This window comes from Lynx rufus, unplaced genomic scaffold, assembly GCF_022079265.1.
Source record: "Lynx rufus isolate CCGP_SWC_20201006 ecotype Redwood Valley unplaced genomic scaffold, mLynRuf1.p SCAF_2, whole genome shotgun sequence".
Taxonomy (NCBI): Eukaryota; Metazoa; Chordata; class Mammalia; order Carnivora; family Felidae; genus Lynx; species Lynx rufus.
The window spans coordinates 32,555,807-32,575,979 of NW_025814834.1; the positions used below are offsets into that span (position 1 = coordinate 32,555,807).

At 36.9% G+C, this 20,173-nt stretch overlaps 1 protein-coding gene across 3 annotated transcripts in view; it reads right to left on the bottom strand.

Annotated features, from left to right (window-relative positions):
* The window catches only part of LOC124515002 (cytochrome P450 20A1), a 76,196-nt gene that overhangs the window by 11,280 nt on the left and 44,743 nt on the right, over positions 1 to 20,173 (bottom strand). For all 3 annotated transcript variants that reach the window (XM_047083472.1, XM_047083474.1, XM_047083473.1), the window contains 5 exons: positions 19,178 to 19,293; positions 18,079 to 18,133; positions 14,801 to 14,921; positions 9,446 to 9,557; positions 7,919 to 7,983 (listed from right to left, as the gene is read on the bottom strand). In XM_047083472.1, the coding sequence (XP_046939428.1) occupies positions 7,919 to 7,983; positions 9,446 to 9,557; positions 14,801 to 14,921; positions 18,079 to 18,133; positions 19,178 to 19,293 (469 nt within the window). The remainder of the gene's footprint in view (positions 1 to 7,918; positions 7,984 to 9,445; positions 9,558 to 14,800; positions 14,922 to 18,078; positions 18,134 to 19,177; positions 19,294 to 20,173) is intronic.

A 20,173-nucleotide genomic window follows, 5' to 3' on the forward strand; every position in this document is an offset into this window, starting at 1 on the left:
AATCCCACTTGGTCGTGGTGGATAATTTTTTTAATGTAGTGTTGGATCCGGTTGGCTAATATCTTGTTGAGGATTTCTGCATCCATGTTCATCAGGGAAATTGGTCTATAGTTCTCCTTTTTAGTGGGGTCTCTGTCTGCTTTTGGAATCAAGGTAATGCTGGCTTCATAGAAAGAGCTTGGAAGTTTTCCATTTCTATTTTTTGGAACGCCTTCAAGAGAGTAGGTGTTAACTCTTCCTTAAATGTTTGGTAGAATTCCCCTGGAAAGCCATCTGGCCTTGGACTCTTGTTTTTTGGCAGATTTTTGATTACTGATTCGATGTCCTTACTGGTTATGGGTCTGTTCAAATTTGCGATTTCTTCCTGTTTCAGTTTTGGTAGTGTATATGTTTCTAGGAATTTGTCCATTTCTTCCAGATTGCCCATTTTATTGGCATATAATTGCTCATAATATTCTCTTATTATTGTTGTATTTCTGCTGTGTTGGTTGTGATCTCTCCTCTTCCATTCTTGATTTTATTTGGGTCCTTTCCTTTTTGTTTTTGAACAAACTGGCTAGTGGTTTATCAATTTTATTAATTCTTTCCAAGAACCAGCTTCTGGTTTCATTGATCTGTTCTACTGGTTTTTTGGTTTTGATGACATTAATTTCTGCTCTAATGTTTATTTCCTGTCTTCTACTGGTTTGGGGTTTTATTTACTGTTCTTTTTCCAGCTCCTTAAGGCCTAAGGTTAGGTTGTGAATTTGAGATCTTTCTTCCTTCTTTAGGAAGGCCTGGATTGCTATATACTTTCCTCTTATGACCGCCTTTGCTGCGTACCAGAGGTTTTGGGTTGTAGTGTTATCATTTTCATTGACTTCCATGTACTTTTTAATTTCCTCTTTAACTGCTTTGGTTAGCCCATTCATTCTTTAGTAGCATGTTCTTCAGACTCCAAGTATTTGTTACCTTTCCAAATTTTTCTTGTGGTTGATTTCGAGTTTCATAGCGTTGTGGTCTGAAAATATGCATGGTATGATCTTGATCTTTTTGTACTTACTTAGGGCTGATTTGTGTTCCAGTATATGTTCTATTCTGGAGAATGTTCCATGTGCACAGGAGAAGAATGTATATTCTGCTGCTTTAGGATGAAATGTTCTGAATGTATCTGTTAAGTCCATCTGGTCCAGTGTGTCATTCAAAGAAATTGTTTCCTTGTTGATTTTTTGCTTAGATGATCTGTCCATTGCTGTGAGTGGGGTGTTGAAGTCTCCTACTTTTATGGTATTACTATTGATGAGTTTCTTTATGTTTGTGATTGATTTATATATTTGGGTACTCCCACATTTGGCACATAAATGTTTACAATTGTTAAGTCTTCTTGGTGGATAGACCCCTTAATTATGATATAATGCCCTTCTGTATCTCTTGATACAGTCTTTATTTTAACGTCTAGATTGTCTGATATAAGTATGGCTACTCCGGTTTTCTTTTGTTGACTATTAGCATGATAGATGCTTCTCCATCCCCTTATCTTCAATCTGAAGGTGTCTTTAGGTCTAAAGTGGGTCTCTTGTAAACTGCAAATAGATGGATCTTGTTTTATCCATTCTGTTACCCTATGTCTTTTGATTGGAGCATTGAGTCCATTGATGTTTACAGTGACTACTGAAAGATATGAATTTATTGCCATTTATGATGCTTGTAGAGTTGGAGTTTCTGGTGGTGTTCTCTGGTCCTTTCTAATCTTTGTTGCTTTTGGTATGTATGTATGTATGCATGCATGCATGTATGTATTTATCTTTTCATCTTTTCTCCCCTCAGAGAGTCCCCCTTAAAATTTCTTGCAGGGCTGGTTTAGTGGTCACAAACTCCTTTAATTTTTGTCCGGGAAACTTTTTATCTCTTCTATTTTGAATAACAGCCTTGCTGGATAAAGAATTCTTGGCTGCATATTTTTCTGACTCAGCACATTGAATATATCCTGCCACTCCTTTCTGGCCTGCCAAGTTTCTGTGGGTAGGTCTGCTGCAAACCTGATCTGTCTTCCCTTGTAGGTTAGGGAATTTTTTTCCCTTACTGCTTTCATGATTCTCTCCTTGCCTGAGTATTTTGTGAATTTGACTTTTGTGATACGGTATTTTGTGATATGCCTTGTTGATGGTTGATTTTTGTTGAACCTAATGCGGGTCCTCTGTGCTTCCTGGATTTTGATGTCTGTGTCTTTCCCCAGGTTAGGAAAGTTTTCTGTTATGATTTGCTCACATAACCCTTCTACCCCCATTTCTGTCTCTTCCTCTTCTGGGACCCCTATGATTCTGATGTTGTTCCTTTTTAATGAGTCACTGATTTCTCTGATTCTTAAATCGTGCTCTTTTGCCTTAATCTCCCTTTTTTTTCTGCTTCATTATTCTCTATAAGTTTGTCCTCTATATAGCTGAGTCTCTGTTCTGCCTCATCCAGCCTTGCTGCTGCGGCATCCATCTGTGACTGCAGCTCAGTTATAGCATTTTTTATTTCATTCCGACTAGTTTTCACTTCTTTTATCTCTGCAGAAAGGGATTCTAATCTATTTTTGACTCCGGCTAGTATTCTTATTATCTTGATTCTAAATTCTGGTTCAGACATCTTGCTTATACCTGTGTTGGTTAAATCCCTGGCTGTCGTTTCTTTGAGCTCCTTTGGGGTGAATTCCTGCTGAATTCTGTGCTTCAGGTTGTGCAGATTGTTGTGTTAATCATCCAATCAGTTTTCTAGGTGTGCAGGATGGTTTAGTGTTGGTCTGTCTGTATTTCATGGACACAAGACACACAAAAAACTTCCATGCTGTTCCACCATCTTGACTCCTCCAATCTATACCACATCTTCTTTATCTATTCATCTATTGATGGACACTTGTGCTGCTTCCATACATTGGTTATTGTAAATAATGCTGCTATAAACACAAGAATACATATATCCCTCTGAATTAGTATTTTTGTATTCTTTGGGTAAGTACCCAGTAGTGGAATTACTGGATCATAGGGTATTTAGTTCCTTTTTTAATCTTTTGAGGAACCTCCATGTTGTCTTCCACAGTGGCTGTACCAGTTTACAGTACCAACAACAGTGCAAGAGGGTTTTTTTTCTTCTCCACATCCTTGCCAACACATGATGTTTCTTGAGTTTTTGGTTTCCACCATCCTGACAGGTGTAAGGTGATATCTCATTGTGGGTTTTGATTTGCATTTCCTTAGGATGAGTAATATTAAACATCTTTTCATGTGTCTGTTGGTCATCTGTATGTCTTGTTGGGGAAATATCTGTTCATTTCTTCTGCCCATTTTTAATTTTTTTTTAAATTATTTTTTTAATGTTTATATTGAGAGACAGAGTGTGAGTGGGGTGAGGGGCAGAGAGAGAGAGAGAGGGACAGAATCCCAAGCAGGCTCTGCACTGTCAGCACAGGAGACTGACCTGGGACTTGGTCTCACAAACCGTTGAGGTCATGTCCTGAACCGAAATCAAGAGTTGCATACTTAACCAACTGAGCCACCCAAGTGCCCCTTCTGCCCATTTGTTGGTTATTTGGGTTTTGAGTGTTGAGTTGTAGAAGTTCTTTACATATTTTGGATACTAACTCTTTATCAGATATGTTATTGGCAAATATCTTCTCCCATTCAGTAGGCTTTTAGTTTGTTGGTTGTTTCCTTTGCTGTGCAGAAGTTTTTTATTTTGATGTAGTCCCAATATTTTACTTTTGTTTTTGTTTCCCTCACCTCAGAAGACATCTCTAGGAGGACCTGCTACAACCAATTTCAGAGAAATTACTGCCTGTCTCTCTTCTAGAACTTTTATGGTTTCAGGTCTCATATTTAGTTCCTTAATCCATTTTGAGTTATTTTTGTGTATGGTGTAAGAAAGTGGTCCAGTTTTGGGACACCTGGGTGGCTCAGTCAGCTAAGGGTCCTACTTCGGCTCAAGTCATGATCTTGCCGTTCACGAGTTCGAGCCCCGCATCAGGCTCTGTGCTGACAGCTCAGAGGCTAGAGCCTGCTTCAGGTTCTGTGTCTCCCTCTCTCTTTGTCCATCCTGCACTCACGTTCTCTCAAAAATGAATAAACGTTAAAAAAAATGTTAGAAAGTGGTCCAGTTTCATTGTTTTGCATATAGCTGTCCAGTTTTCCCAACATCATTTATTGAAGAGACTGTCTTTCCCCACTGTGGGTATTCTTACCTCCTTTATTGTAGATTAATTGACCACATAAGTATGAGTTTATTTCTACCTCCAATTTTGTTCCATTGATCAATGTGCCTATTTTTGTGCCAGTATCATACTGTTTTGATTATTACAACTTTGTTGTAACTTCAAATCTGGGATTGTAATACCTATAGCTTCGTCTTCTTTCTTAAGACTGCTTTGGCTATTTTGGCTATTCATCATTCCATACAACTTTTAGGATTATCTATTCTAGTTCTGTGAAAAACACTACTGGTATTTTTTTTCAAGAATAAAAAAAAATTGTTTTTAATGTTTATTTATTTTTTGAGAGAGCAAGAGAGACTGTGAGTGGAGAAGGAGCAGAAAGAAAGAGGGAGACACAGAATCCAAAGCAGGCTATAGGCTCTGAGCTGCTAGCACAGAGCCCAAAAGGAGGCTCAAACCCACAGACCATGATATCATGACCTGAGCTGAAGTCGGATGCTCAACCCAGAAAGCCACCTAGGCACCCCGCTTTGTAAAGATTTTTTTAAAGTAATCTCCACACCCCACATGGGGATTGAACTCACAACCACGAGATTACGAGCCGCACACACCACTGACCAAGCCAGCCAGGTGTCCCACTACTGGTATTTTGATAGGTATTCAATTGAATTAGATTGCTTTGGGTAGTATAGGCATTTTAACAGTATTCTTCCAGTCCATGGGCATGATACACCTTTCTATTTATATATCTTCAATTTCCTTCATTAGTGTCTTATAGTTTTCAGAGCATAGGTCCTTCAATCCTTGGTTAAATTTATCCCTAGGTTTTAGTTTTGTTTTTTGTTTTTTTTAATGTAATTGTAAATCGGATTGTTTTCTTAATTTCTCTTTCTGGTAGTTCATTATTAGTGTACAGAAATGCTACAGATTTCTGTATATTAATTTTGTATCCTGAAGCTTTACTGAATTTATTAGTTCTAGTAGTTTTTTGATGGAGTGTTTAGGGTTTTCTATATATAATATCATGAGATGTGCAAATAGCAACAGTTTTATTTCTTCCTTACCAATTTGGATGCCTTTTATTTATTTTTCTTGTCTGACTGCTGTGGCTAGGGCTTCCAGTACTATGTTGAATATAAGTGGTGAGACTGAACATCTCTGTTTGCTTTGTTTTTTTAATGTTTATTTATTTTTGAGAGAAAGAGACAGAGCATGAGTGGGAAAGAGGCAGAGAGATGGAGACACAGAATATGAAGCAGGCTCCAGGCTCTGAGCTGTCAGCACAAAGTCTGATGTGGGGCTCGAACTCATGAGCCATGAGATCATGATCTGACCTGAAGTCGGATGCTTAACCGACTGAGCCACCTAGGTGCCCCTGTCTTGTTCTTGATCTTAGAGGGAAAGCTTTCTGTTCTTCACCACTGAGGATGATGTGGGCTGTGGGTCTGTCCTATATGGACTTTATTATGTTGAATTATATTCTTTGGCTACTCGAGGCCTTTTGTCATTTCATACAAGTTTTAAGATTACTTGTTCTAGTTCTGTGTAAAATAATATTGGTATTTTGATTATGGGTCACACTTTGTCAATGTGAAAGCAGTCAAACCCCTTCCAGATAAAGACTGAAATAAGGGCATTTGCCCGCCTCCTTTGGATTGAACTCTGGGAGCTAGCCAAAGTAAGTACCTGCATGCCTATTAACAACTACTTCTTTGTTTGCTATTATCCTATGGAAATTATGAATACAAGAACCCAAGCTATCACAGGTAATTTGGGGCATATCCCTCAGATAGCAGCTGTAAAAGTTAGGCCACTAAATGTGTGCTAAGGGAGAGTCCTCTGACGTGGTTTTATTGTTGGGGTGAATTGGAAGTGGGGTTAGGTCATGCCCACTTGCTCCCCTAGGTTTCAGGAAGGATCATGGCCATTACAGGGAGATGTGTGCTAACTAAAAGCTAGACCCTCAGGCAGCAGCTTCTAAAATTTCCAGTCAAACTCATTCCTCTGTGCTGAGCCCTAGAGGAAAAGCCACAGCAAGTGCTATGCTCCCATTGTGCACCATTAAGAATTGTTTCTTGGAGGTGGGGGGGAGCCTGCTTCTGTGGTATAAGCCTGTGGGACTCATCAACACAAGCCCTGGTGGCTTTTAGAGCTACATGTTTTGGAAACCCAAATCTCAGGTGAGAGTCTTCAATTTGGGGCAGTAAGAGTACAGTCCAAACCCTTTGATCCTCAGGGAGAAGCTGGCAGTTGGGGGTTCCCTCCCAATTATATGGCACTGTGCTGGGGGTAGGTTTATGGTAAGAGTGTGCCTCATCCTTTCCTACACGTTTTAATGTGGATATTTTCTCATTTGCCCCATTGTGTTGGAGTCACTAAGCTAGTTTCTGGATTTCTCTCAGAGGGATTTGCTCCATGCATGGCAACATTGAGTGCTGCCATGTTTCTGGAGGGAAATTCAGGAGCCTGCTATGTCACCATTTGGTCCCAGTCCACACTGAGGTTTTGACATTTGTCTTCATTCTTTTCAGCTGAGAATTTTGTAATAGTCTGGTTTTTAAAGTTGATAGTATTTCATCCTTTACTATAGAGTAGTATTTACATTATTGTCCATTAAAATCACAGAATTTGACCCGGATTTTCTTGCTCTGACATATTGCCAATATGGTAACAGTAATAATGTATTTCTATGCATTTATTTTTATAAATAAATCATATCCAGACATTTTTCTATAGGGAGAATGTGTTAACATCAGTTACTCAAAAAGAAAACTTCTAAAAACCATAATGAACTACTGAGAATCCCTGAAAAACAGCCTGGCAGTTTCTGACAAAACTAAACATGCACTAGCCATATGACCCAGCAATTGCACTCTTGGGCATTTATCCCAAGGAAATGAAGCCTTATGTTCACACAAAAACCCTTACATGAATGTTCAAAGCAGCTTCATTACCAAAACAACCCAAATGTTCTCCAGTGGGTGAAAGGTTGAACAACTCTGGTATATCCATATAATAGAATACCATGCAGTTCTAAAACGATAGGAAACATATTACGTTGACCTCAAGAGCATTAGATTTAGGGACACCTGGGTGGCTCGGTCACTTACGTGTCCAACTCTTTAAATTCGCTTAGAGGGGCGCCTGGGTGGCTCAGTCGGTTAAGCGGCCTTTTGGCTCAGGTCATGATCTCACGGTCAGTGAGTTCAAGCCCCGCGTCGGGCTCTGTGCTGACAGCTCAGAGCCTGGAGCCTGTTTCAGATTCTGTGTCTCCCTCTCCCTGACCCTCCCCCGTTCATGCTCTGTCTCTCTGTCTCAAAAATAAATAAACGTTAAATAAATAAATAAATAAATAAATAAATAAATAAATAAATAAATAAATTCACTTAGGTCACGATCCCAGGGTTGTGGAACCAAGCCCCGTGTCAAACTCCATGCTGATCATGGAGATCGCTTAAGATTCTCTCTCTCCTCTCTCTTTGCCCTTCCTCCTGCTCACACTAGCGTTCTCTTTCTCTCTCAATAAATAAATAAACCTTAAAAAAAGTGATAATAGGAGAGACAAAGAGAAACAGATAGCAGATTCATGAATGAAATAGTGAACAGAAGATATAAAGAGAAAGCAGTGGCTTTCTTATGTTATATCACTGTCACATATTAAATTTTCTCCTCAAAATTTAGAAAAGGAATGCAAAACATGCAAACACATGAGAATCAATAATCACAAGGATAAAAAAAGATATTTCATACTTGTGTGGTAATGGCCAAGTACTGGGATCCTGAAGTACCACACCAAGGGCATAAAGAACAAGAGTCTGCAAAAAAAAAAATTACTCTAGTTAGTAAAGGTCTAACAGAGATGAAGTGACTGCCAGAAAGCCGACTCATCCTAAATGCTCTTTTAATACAGATAATGAATACAGAATAAAAATAGAAAGTAAAAGAAGAAAACACAGGCCATTATTTTGATGATTTTATAGTGGGGAAGGCCTCCCTAAGTTTGTCAAAATCTGGAAGTCATAAAGGAATAACAGATTTAACTATGAAAATTTAAAACCTGCATCCAGCTAAAACAAAACAAAACAGACCAAAATCACCAGTGAAAGATAAATAATAAGAAACACATAAGTGTTTAATAAATAAAATAATAAGAAAAACACATTTCCCATATAATTGACAGTTAGTATGTACAATACACAAAAAGACATTTAAGCTTACTAGAAGAAAGAGTAAGTTAGAAGCACATAATTCACAAAAGAAGAAATACAAACTGTTAAATATGCATGAAAAGCTGCTCAATCATTCCAATGATCAGGGAAAAGCAAAATAAAATAATGATATAGTGTGTCATATAAGAAATGTGTGAAAAGTTCATAAATCCTGAAGTGGTAAGGATATGGAGAGAAAAAGCATTCTCATACACTGTTGCTAAAAATATAAACTGCTTTTTAGAGGGCAACTTAAATTTAATATACATAAGCAGTTTGACCCCAAAACTCTTATTTCTAAGGCTCTCTCTACTCAATACCTATACAAGTATACAGTTTGTAATAACAAAACAAATGATGTCAATCTAAATTTCAACCAATGGAGACTGCTTAAATAAACTACATAACACACTCATACAATGGAATGAATACTCTACATCCATTAAAAATAATGAGTTGGATCTGTATTAAACACCAGTTGTACTAATAGTCATGATACACTTAATTAAAGAAGCAAATTAATGAAGGATATATGAAAAACAACCTTTCACATATAAATTCAGTTTTTACAATAAATACATATATGTATATTACACACACAGAGGAATATACATACATAGAAAAAGACCTACAAAAATACTTTAGTATTAATAGTAGCACACATGAGGAAGGAAGCCTTTCTATTATTTAGACTTTAAAACAGCATATGTTATTATTATTTAAAATAACTGTGTCCTTCATTTATTTTATTTAAGTTTATTTATTTTGAGAGAGTGAGTGAGCACAAGTGGGGGAAGGGCAGAGAGTAGGACAGAGAGAAAGAATCCCCAGCACGGTTAACACTGTGAGTGCAGAGCCCAACATGGGGCTTGAACCCACGAACCATGAGATCATGACCTGAATCAAAGTCAGACACTTAACCGACTGAGCCACCCAGGTACCCCGTGTCTTTGATTTAATAACAGGTATAATTTATTGGGCATTTTAGACAATACAATTTAAAAATACACACTAAAAGAGTTGAAAAGAACAACTAGATGAGTTAGTAAGTATAACAAATATTTCCTACCTCTCTAGGAATAATAAATTTGTCAACCTTTCCTTCAATATCTTGAAGCCGGGCAGAAACTGGAGTCAGTTTGGCAGTCCGAACTGTTTCACAAAGTACTTGCCGACAATATCTGTTTAAAAAAAACATTTTTACAGATTTTTACTCTGGGAGAGTGAAATGTACATACATTTTAAAATGTCATTCAACAACTTTAATAATCTTCCTAATTTGAAATAGTCACATCATAATTCTAATGTGTTTTAAAATAAGTTATGTATTAGAGGTATATAAAGTCCAGGTAGGTATAAATTTAAACAAATGAAAACAACTTTAAAAGTACCAGAAGAAAACTCAAAACAGTTATTTTTATATTTGAGTGCAAAAATCCTTTATTTTTAAAATAAAATAAAAATGAAAATATTGACACGACAGAAATCATAAAGAAAAATACAAATAATCCAAGTATGAAAATGTAACATATTTGCAATTGTAAGTACAACTGAAAAACAACTAGGAAAAATATTATCACAATGCATAACAGCTCTTTAAAAATCCATAATTATTGGGGCGTCTAGGTGGCTCACTCAGTTAAGTGTCCGATGCCTGACTTCAGCTGGAGTCATGATCTCATGGTCATGAGATAGAGCCCCAATTGGGGCTCTGCACTGGGCATGGAACCTGCTTGAGATTCTTTCTCTCCCTCTGCCCCACCCCAGCTCGTGCTCGCTCTCTCTCTATCTCTTTCTCCCTAAAAAATAAACAAAAATTTATAAAATAAAAATAAAAATAAAAATAGATAATGAAAATCATCAAACACCCTGACAGAAATATGGACAAACATAAAAAAGTAATTCACATACAACAAAATACAAATGTCCTGCAAACATATGAAGTGATACTCAACCTCTTTAATGGTGGAAAAATTGCCAATTATAGCAAATTAAAAAAAGTTTTTAACGTTTATTCATTTTCGAGACACAGAGACAGAGCATGAGTGGGGGAGGGGTAGAGAGAGAGAGAGAGAGAGGGAGACACAGAATCCAAAGCAGGCTCCAGGCTTTGGGCTGCCAGCACAGAGCCTGACGTGGGGCTCGAACTCACAGACCGTGAGATCATGACCTGAGCCAAAGTCGGATGCTTAACCAACTGAGCCACCCAGGCACCCCTATAGCAACTTTTTTCTTACTTGACAGATCAGCAAAGATGAAATAGAATGACATTAGACAATACTAATAAAAAATGGGGAAAAGAGGGGTGTCTGGGTGGCTCAGTGGGTTGACTTTCGCTCAGGTCATGATCTCACGGTTCATGAATTCAAGCCCCATATCAGGCTCACTACTATCAGTGCAGAGCCTGCTCAGGATCATCTTTCTTCCTCTCTCTCTCTGCCCCCCCCGGCTTGTGCTCTCTCTCAAAAATAAATATGTTTTTTATTTTTTTTTTTTAATTTTTTTTTTCAACGTTTTTTATTTATTTTTGGGACAGAGAGAGACAGAGCATGAACGGGGGAGGGGCAGAGAGAGAGGGAGACACAGAATCGGAAACAGGCTCCAGGCTCCGAGCCATCCGCTCAGAGCCTGACGCGGGGCTCGAACTCACGGACCGCGAGATCGTGACCTGGCTGAAGTCGGACGCTTAACCGACTGCGCCACCCAGGCGCCCCATTAAATATGTTTTTTAAATGGGGAAAAGACATTTATATCCAGTTGTTGGAAATATAAATTGGTACACCCTTTCTGAAGGATAATTTGGCAATGTATAAAAATATTAAGTGTACAACACAATTAGAATAAAAGCTAAAATGTATTGAAATCTTATCATAAGCCAGTTCTATTAAATATTCTCTATGCACCATCTCAATCCTTATTTAAACCTCATGGATGCTATTATTATTTTAATTTTACAGATTTTTAGAAATGAGGCAATTTTTTTTTTTTTTTAGTTTTTTTCGATTTTTTTTTTTATTGAGAGAGAGAGAGAGAGAGACAGAGTGCAAGGGAGGGGCAGAGAGAGAGGGAGACACAGAATCCAAAGCAGGCTCCAGGCTCTGAGCTGTCAGCAAAGAGTGCAATGTGGGGCTGGAACCCATAAACCACAAGATCATGACCTGAGCCAAAGTCGGATGCCCAACAGACTGAGCCACCCAGGCGACCCATAAAATGAGGCAATTATTTAAGATCAACACAGCAGGGAAGTGGTGTCAACAGAATTCAAACCTAGGTCTGTCTTAGTCCACAGCCCCTTATCGTAAATACTAAGTTACTGTATATATCCTTCAATAATAATCTCACTTCTAGGACTTTATTAATAGAAACAATTGGAAATATTAACAAAAATACAAGTGTAGGAAAGTTGGCTGTTTATCATGTCTAAAAACAACAAAAACAAAGGAGCCAAATCCTTCCTTTCCTCTTTGAACAAGTATTTATTAGGTACCTACTACATTAGAAGCACCATGTTAGATACTGAACTACAACAGTGAACAAGACAGATACCCACAAAGGGACTCAAAGTCTAGTTGGTAGGGAAAGAGAAGGAGGTAGGGACATCAAGGATGACAATTTAAAAAGCATACTAATGGTTATGATAAAGGAAGTTCAGGGATTTGGATAACATATGGCATAGCAGGAGCACCTAACTAAAGAAAGGACTTTGCAGAGAAATAAGCATTTTAGGCTGAGACCTGCTGGAAAAAAAAAAAAAAAAAAAAGGCGTTAGCTAGAAGACAAAGGAAGAGAGAATCTAGACAAAGGAGTAGTCTGCAAAAGCCAGAAGATAAGAAAGACTACTGCAGCTTTGCAGAAACAAAAGAATTTTAGTATAGCTAAATCCTAGATATGAAAAGGTACAAATAATAAGAGAAAAGATGGGAGAAGAATACAAAGCCCAGCTCTTAGAATGCCTCATAAGCTACACTGGTGAGTTTAAATGTTATCTTAGGGGCAACCAGAAGTCACTGAAGGCTTTTAAATTAGGGAGTCATCTGCCCAGATGCTGACTCCCTAGGTATAGAAAAACCACTAGCACAGTAATTCTCAACATTAGAATTATCTGAGAAGCTTTCGAAAACTGATGCCTGGAGATTGTTGGTATAGAATTGGTCCTAGGTTATCTGTATGTTTAAAGCACCCAGTGTTTACAGTGTGTAGTCACAGCCTCCAGTAGCAACTTGGAAAATGGACTGGAGGGGACCAAGATCCAAGGCTGTTGAAATAGCCCACGCAAGTTGATGGTGGTCTGAATAGAGTGGGGGCGATGAAAAGAATTAAAATCAAACTTCCAACTAAAATGTGTTTGGAAAGTACAAACAACAAACCTAATAACTGATTGGATGTGGTGGAGTTATACATATATAAAAACACTGTCCATAAAATATTTAGAGAAAAAATTAAATTTACAGAAGATTTATATTTTAAAATATTTTGAAATTTTTTATTTTAAATATATATGTATATATGCACAGAAAAAGCTGGAAAAATAGTAAAAATAGTTAACAGTTGTTATCTCTTAAGGGTACACTTACAAAAAACCTTCACCTTCTACTTCATACACTTCTGTATTATAAAAACTTCAAAAGACAATTATGTATTACTTTCAAAATGAAAGGTTATGAGGAGCCTAGATGGCTCAGTAAGTTAAGCGTGTGACTTCAGCTCAGGTCATGATCTCATGGTTCGTGAGTTCGAGCCCCACATTGGGCTCTGGGCCGACAGCTCAGAGCCTGGAGCCTCCTTTGGATTCTGGGTCTCCCCCTCTCTCTGCCCCTTCTCCCCTTGCACTCTCTCTCTTACTCCCTCAGAAATAAATAAATATCAAAAAATTTAAAAAAATAAAATGAAAGGGTTAAATTTAAGGTAATGAATAAAACTTCCAACATTCTGAAGAATTTGTAAGATAAGTCTCCCTATCTTCTTTTCTACAGTTAAAAGAGGTAAATACAAAGGTAGGGTTGGTCACCTGCTATCCAGACTCAGACTTCAACACCTCAAGCAGTCATAGTTGTTATTAAAAAAAAATCTTTTTAGGGGCGCCTGGGTGGCTCAGTCAGTTGAGCGACCGACTTCGGCTCAGGTCATGATCTCACATGCTGACAGCTCAGAGCCTGGAGCCTGCTTCTGTTTCTGTGTCTCCCTCTCTCTCTGTCCCTAACCCACTCACATTCTGTCTCTGTCTCTCTCAAAAATAAATAAACATTAAAACAAATTTTTTTAATCTTTTTAATTAAGGTATTATTTACATATAAAAATTCGTCTATCTCACCTGTACAATTTAATGAACTTTAGTCATTGTGTATAACTGTCTAACCACAACCACAAGCAAAATACAGAACAGTTCCCTCACCCTAAAAACTTTTCTCATTCTCCCTCCTAGTTGATCCCCTCCCTATTCCTGGCCCCAGACAACCACTGATCTACTTTCCATCATTACAGTTTTTTCCTTTTCCTAGAATTTCACCTTAATGAAATCCTATCGTATGCACACTGTATGTGTTTGACTTCTTTCACTTAATAGAATGACATTTATCCACATTGTTGTATATATATTATCATATTTTTTTACTACTTGGTAATATTTCAAGATAACACAATTTGTCTATTTACCAGTTGATCAACATCTGGACTGCTTCTACTTTTTGCTATCATGAATAATATTGCTGTTAAATTGGCATAAAGTTCTCTGTGTGGACATATTTTTTCATTTCTCTTGGGTAAATGCCTTGGAGAATTTTGGGGCTATATGGTTAAGTGTATGTTTAACTGCCACATTGTTTTCCAACAGGACTGTACCATTTTGCATTCCCATCACTAAGGTTCCACTTATTTGAACATCAATGATACTATTTTATACAGTTTAATGTAAAGGTTTCCCAGAACTACCTTATGGTTTTTATTTTTGTTTTATTTAAGAGAGAGAGTGTGAGCGGGGGAGAGAGGCAGAGGGAAAGAGACAGAATCACAAGTGGGCTCCACACCGAGTGTTGAGCCAAAATCAAAAGTTGGATGCTCGACTGAGCCACCCAGGCACCCCTATCTTATGATTTTAAAGAGCAAATTAAATTATCTAAGTCCTATAAAAATATATACCTTTCCCAGATATTATCACTAGCTTTAAATAAGCTGGTTAAACTTATTAGTGAGAATAAGAAGTTCGTGAGTTCAAGCTCTGCGTTGCTCTGTGCTGACAGCTCAGAGCCTGGAGCCTGCTTCAGATTCTGTGTCTCCCTCTCTCTGTGCCCCTTCTCAGCTCACACACACTCTCTCTGTCTCAAAAATAATAAACATTAAAAAAATTAAAAAATTAAAAAAAAAAGATAGTTAAACCAATTCAAATTTACCTTTTAATCATCTCTTCTTCTTTTTATTGTATTCTTACCTGAGCTGCTCAATTTTCTCTGGAGTAATGGGATCCTTCCCCAAAACTTGGTCTATCTCTTCATAAAGTTTTTTCTGAACCTCTTCAGAGGTGGTTAAAAAACAGATTGCCCAGGTGCACACTAAGTAAAAATTTATATTAATAACAATGAAAATAGCTAACTCATAGTTTGGGTACTATTATTATTTTGTTCCTGTATTTTCCTTTTTTTCTGATAGGCAAGATACCTAAATGCTACCAAAAAATAAAACAAGATTATTCACAGGATTTGTACTTCATTGAACAGAACACAAATATTTATAGAACATTCCTAAAGAGATAGTACAATCTGGAAAATTTCTTTCTTAAAAACTGGCAAGTAACTGAAGCCAAAAATGCATTTTAACTTAAGTAAAAATAGTAATGATAATAAATAAACTTCACATCTGAAGGAGTGTTAAATGCTGACAACTGTAACGGACTGTCTGGTTCATCCAACTTTGTGTAATAAAAATACTGATTTATCAGTTCACTCAGGAACCCTAATGAAATGATTCATACAAATCAAAGTAGCAGGAGATTTACCTATAAATCAATACTCTAAATTTTTACTTGTAATGGTAGATACAATGGCTCAAGAATTGGTACCAGTTATTGCTTAGGACAGTGGTTGGTTCTCAAGGTTCTCAAAAACCACCTGGGAATTGATTGATAGCACAACCCCACATTTCGCAGATTCTGATTCAACAGGTTTAGGAGAGTCCACGCATCTATACTTCCAACAAATAACAATTATTTTGATGAACACTAAGATTGGAAGATTATTAAACTTATGGACTTATTTTTGCTTAAAATGGTTTATAGATTATTCACTGAGAAAATGAGAAGATAAGAAAATTACATGATGAACATAAAACAGAGGTAATAAGAGTAGTTATATTTCCTTTAGAAATCCACTGGGATTACAAACTATTCAAAGAATGGAACCATTCACATACATAGTACCTTTTGCCCTAGATTATGCTTGAGATGACTCGATCTATACTACTTTTTCTATGTCAAGTACTTTAAAAAATGCATTAAGTAGTTTCTACCTCCACTTATTAATTATCTCTTTCTTTAACTAAGGGCTGTCTTAAATTTGTTTCAAAGTTACTTTTTTTTTTAAATGTTTGCTTTATTCACATATTATCCAATTCCGATTCCTGAAAGGACGTACTCACTTTCTAAGTGTTATTACCATTAAAATTTATAGCTGCCTGGTACTCAATTATTTTTTTTTTTTTTACTCACATCCAGAGTTTATAAAAGGCACATGAGTAACTGCCTGTCCTTAGCTTTTTCCTACAAAAACTTCTTTATTAGGGCTTTTGAGTGAACTACAGAATTTGTATTTCACAAGTGACATGAAAACTTGTACAGACAGTGCATAACATGTACGCATTTTTACAATATATAGTAATATACAACACTAAAAGAGTACAAGGATATGCACACAGTAGGTACTCATATACCCCACTTTACTGTATCATTACTTAAAATATAATTATATAAGCTTAATAATCTCAAACATTGGTTCTTTTGTAGAACTCCATCAAAAAGTATGACTGAGCACAACTTAAATGTAAGATTTTAAGTCACTGAATGTTCTTTAATTATGATACTGAACCAAAGACACAAATGTATATTTGAGAGATACCTAGGAGGTCATCTAGAGCTAAATTCTTATTTTAGAAAAGGGAAAAATGTGGGGCGCCTGGGTGGCGCAGTCGGTTAAGCGTCCGACTTCAGCCAGGTCACGATCTCGCGGTCCGGGAGTTCGAGCCCCGCGTCAGGCTCTGGGCTGATGGCTCAGAGCCTGGAGCCTGTTTCCGATTCTGTGTCTCCCTCTCTCTCTGCCCCTCCCCCGTTCATGCTCTGTCTCTCTCTGTCCCAAAAATAAATAAACGTTGAAAAAAAAAAAAAAAGAAAAGGGAAAAATGTAAAGGCAAGTATCTTGCTCAAAGCTAATTAGTAGTAGAGGAAGGACTTTAAAGTTTCCTACTATCTTGACTCTCAAAAACTTTAGAGATACCTTAAAAAATAACCAACCCATGTACAAAGAAACAGTGAGTGATAGGCTAAAATCCCCCCTAAAAACTGCAATACCATTAAAACATTAACTTGACTTTGGAAATGGTCACTTATTGTGTTCTGTATCCAGAGCACAACCAATTTAGATTTTTTTGAAGGTCTTTAGCAAAGATATATTTTAATATAGTAAATTTTTTTAATGTTTATTTTTAGTTTTGAGAGAAAGTGTGAGTAGAGAGAGAGAACTCATGAACAGGAGAAGGGAAGAGAGAAAGGGAGAGGCAGGGAGGGGGGAGGGGCAGAGGATCCAAAGCAGGCTCCATGCTGAGGGCAGAGAGCCCCAGGGGGGCTCAGGATGTAGGGCTCAGGCTGGAACCCAGGAACCCTGAGATCATGGCCTGAGGTCAGATGCTTAACTGACTAAGCCACCCAAGTGCCCCTAATGTAGTAAATTTTTAAAACAAGTTAAGTACTTTTAAAAAAAGTTCAATACATTATTTTTGACACATTTGACCTAAATTCCACAACTCTAGATGTCAAAAATTTTATAAGGAAGAAAAATGTATGGGAAGTTTACATTTTGAATCATTGTTTTTAAACAAAGTTGTAAGTGAAATCCTTCAAATATATAATTTTTTTCTATTTCAAACTGTTATTTTAGTATTTCCTTTAACATTTTATACTAGTATATTTTTAGAAACATACACAGATTTTTATAAACACCATATGAATTAATGGTACTCTGCTAAACTAAAATACAGTAAGGAAACATAGAAACATATCACACATTTTAGAATTTTAAGTAAAAATCACCTTCAATTCTACCAAGAGAGGAGTTCTTTTAAATTGTGATCTCTGTGGCCTATATCCTCTGTTGGTAGACCTTAATAAGAGCAAACTGGATTGGAGTCAAAGAGAAAAGCCGCAGCAGGAAATTGAAAATCTCACTGCTCTGGTTGGAAAAGTGTCAATAGCAGTTCATTTTAAAGGCACTAACTAGAATTCACAATCCATAAACTGTGTCAAGAAATTTATGGCAATGTTCAGAGGTGGCATAGAGCACCTGGGGTTTAAAAAAAAAAAAAAGGCAGCTGTGTGAATCAAGCCTTTCAAACAAGAATAAAGAAGAAAAGAGACAGGAAATTATAAAGAGGTCTTGCAAACAATGTTTCTTTTGTTTTATCCCTGTGTATAATATCTCTCAAAAAAAATCAGTTTATACTTACATTTTGCAGTTATTATGCAACTGGCCAGAGAAAATATCATACTGTCTTCAAGGATCTAGGAAAGAAAACTAAGTTTAGAAAGTGTAAAATGTTTAAGGTGGCCTCTATTAGATCCTATTAAAATAATGTGTAGTATAGAATTAGGGTCAAGGAAAGGAAAAAAAGTCTATTATTTCTTTACAATGTTTTCACTTAAAAAAAGTCTAATGTAAAAACCAATCTAAATACTGTATTGATTTTTTGATGCAATAAACATTTATCAGTAATATCACTGGCTCATGATATGTTTTTTTGCAAATATCACTGGCTCAATCCTATCTTTCTGGCTTGGCCCGATGCAGCAGCAAAGCCTCAAGAACAATGGAGAAGAAGCTGCCATTGTCCTTGGAGCCTTATTCAATTTCTGCACCCATACACATACCCAGCAAACCATTCTATCTCTGAAATTTGCATGCATAGAGTGGGCAGAAGAATCCTATAAAGAACAGGTGTGGACTCTTGTTCTTTGCCTGACAACACCACACAGTGGTATGCTGGGGGTAACAGAGGCACCCTGGGAACAAGCCAAGCTGCTATATCTAGTCATTTAGGTAGAGCAGCTTGGCTGATAAAGACTTCTATAAGTCCACGGGGCACCTGTGTGGCTCAGTTGGTTGGGTATCCGACTTCAGCTCAGGTCATGACCTCACAGACCATGAGTTCAAGCCCCGCATCAGGCTATGTGCTGACAGCTCGTGGCCTGGAGCCTGATTCGGATTCTGTGTCTTCCTCTCTCTCTGCCCCTCCCCTACTTGTGCTCTTCTCTCTCTCTCAAAAATAAACTTAAAAAAAAAAAAAGACTTATACAAGTCCTCCTCTTTTATGATAGAAGAATTTTGATTCAGTATTTGCTTACTCAATATTAATTAATATACAGCTGATTCAAAGATCTAAATACCTGTACTAACATGAGACTAAAATACCTATACTATTTATAGATGATGTACAATAAAAAAGAAGCCACTAAATTTTAGGAGGGAATCTGGATTAAAGTGAATAAAAAACATACTATACATGTGTGATTATCATTTATTTGATAAACACTGAACAATTACATCACCTGCTGGTCATTAAGGTTCCCTTGTACTAAGGAGTCAATGAAAATATGTTGACTGAAGTTCCTTCCTTTTCGTTCTTTTATGATTTTCTTTAAGATATATTCCAGTTGCATAAGAGCTTAGAGAAGAAATCCAAAAAAATTTAGAATATAAACATTTGTAAAGACTGAACATTTTTTAATATTTTTGTACACTGTTGCTATGTGCAGAACAAAGCTTTCAAAAGTAAAAGAGGTGTAACCGACAATTTTTAAAAAGCTAATTTATGTTTAAATTCATGAACTTTCTTTTCCTTATTTTTTGCTAAATTTTACATATAAAAAGCTGTTTAAAGCATGTAGGTACAATTTAAGGAATAATTATAAAGCAAACACCCATAACAGCACCACCTACATCAAGAAGTAGAACTAATGCCAGCACCTGGGAGGCCTCCACACACATAAACCTCTCCTATGATATTATCTACTTTCCTTCTAAATTCTGTCTTTTTAACTCCATTCCTCTCCCACATCAGGCATTTAGGAACAGAAACAGATGTAAAATAATCAGAAAAGTAGATTTATGAAACCAGAAGGATACAGAATAAATAACTGATATCCAACAGTCAAAATTATCCCGAAGTCATTGCTCAGTCTCCATCTTACTTGACCCATCACAGGATTTGATGATGTTGATCACATAGCCTCCAGGTGTAAAATTTTCATTTGAATCTTGGGGTTCCAAGTTCTCCTGGACTCCATACTTACCCTACCTTGTTGCCTGCTCATTCTGTCTCCTTTTGTTGATTCCTTCTCTTGAATTTCTTAATGATATAATGTCCAAGGTCAGGACCGAGTTTTTGGACCTCTTCTCTTTTACTATTACATTCTTTACCTTGATGGTCACTAGTCTCAAGGCTTTAAATACAAGCTATTGACTGAACACTCCCAAGAGTCAGGAACTCTTTCCCCTTAACTCCAGACTCACATATCTAACAACCAACTTATTAACCTCTCCGC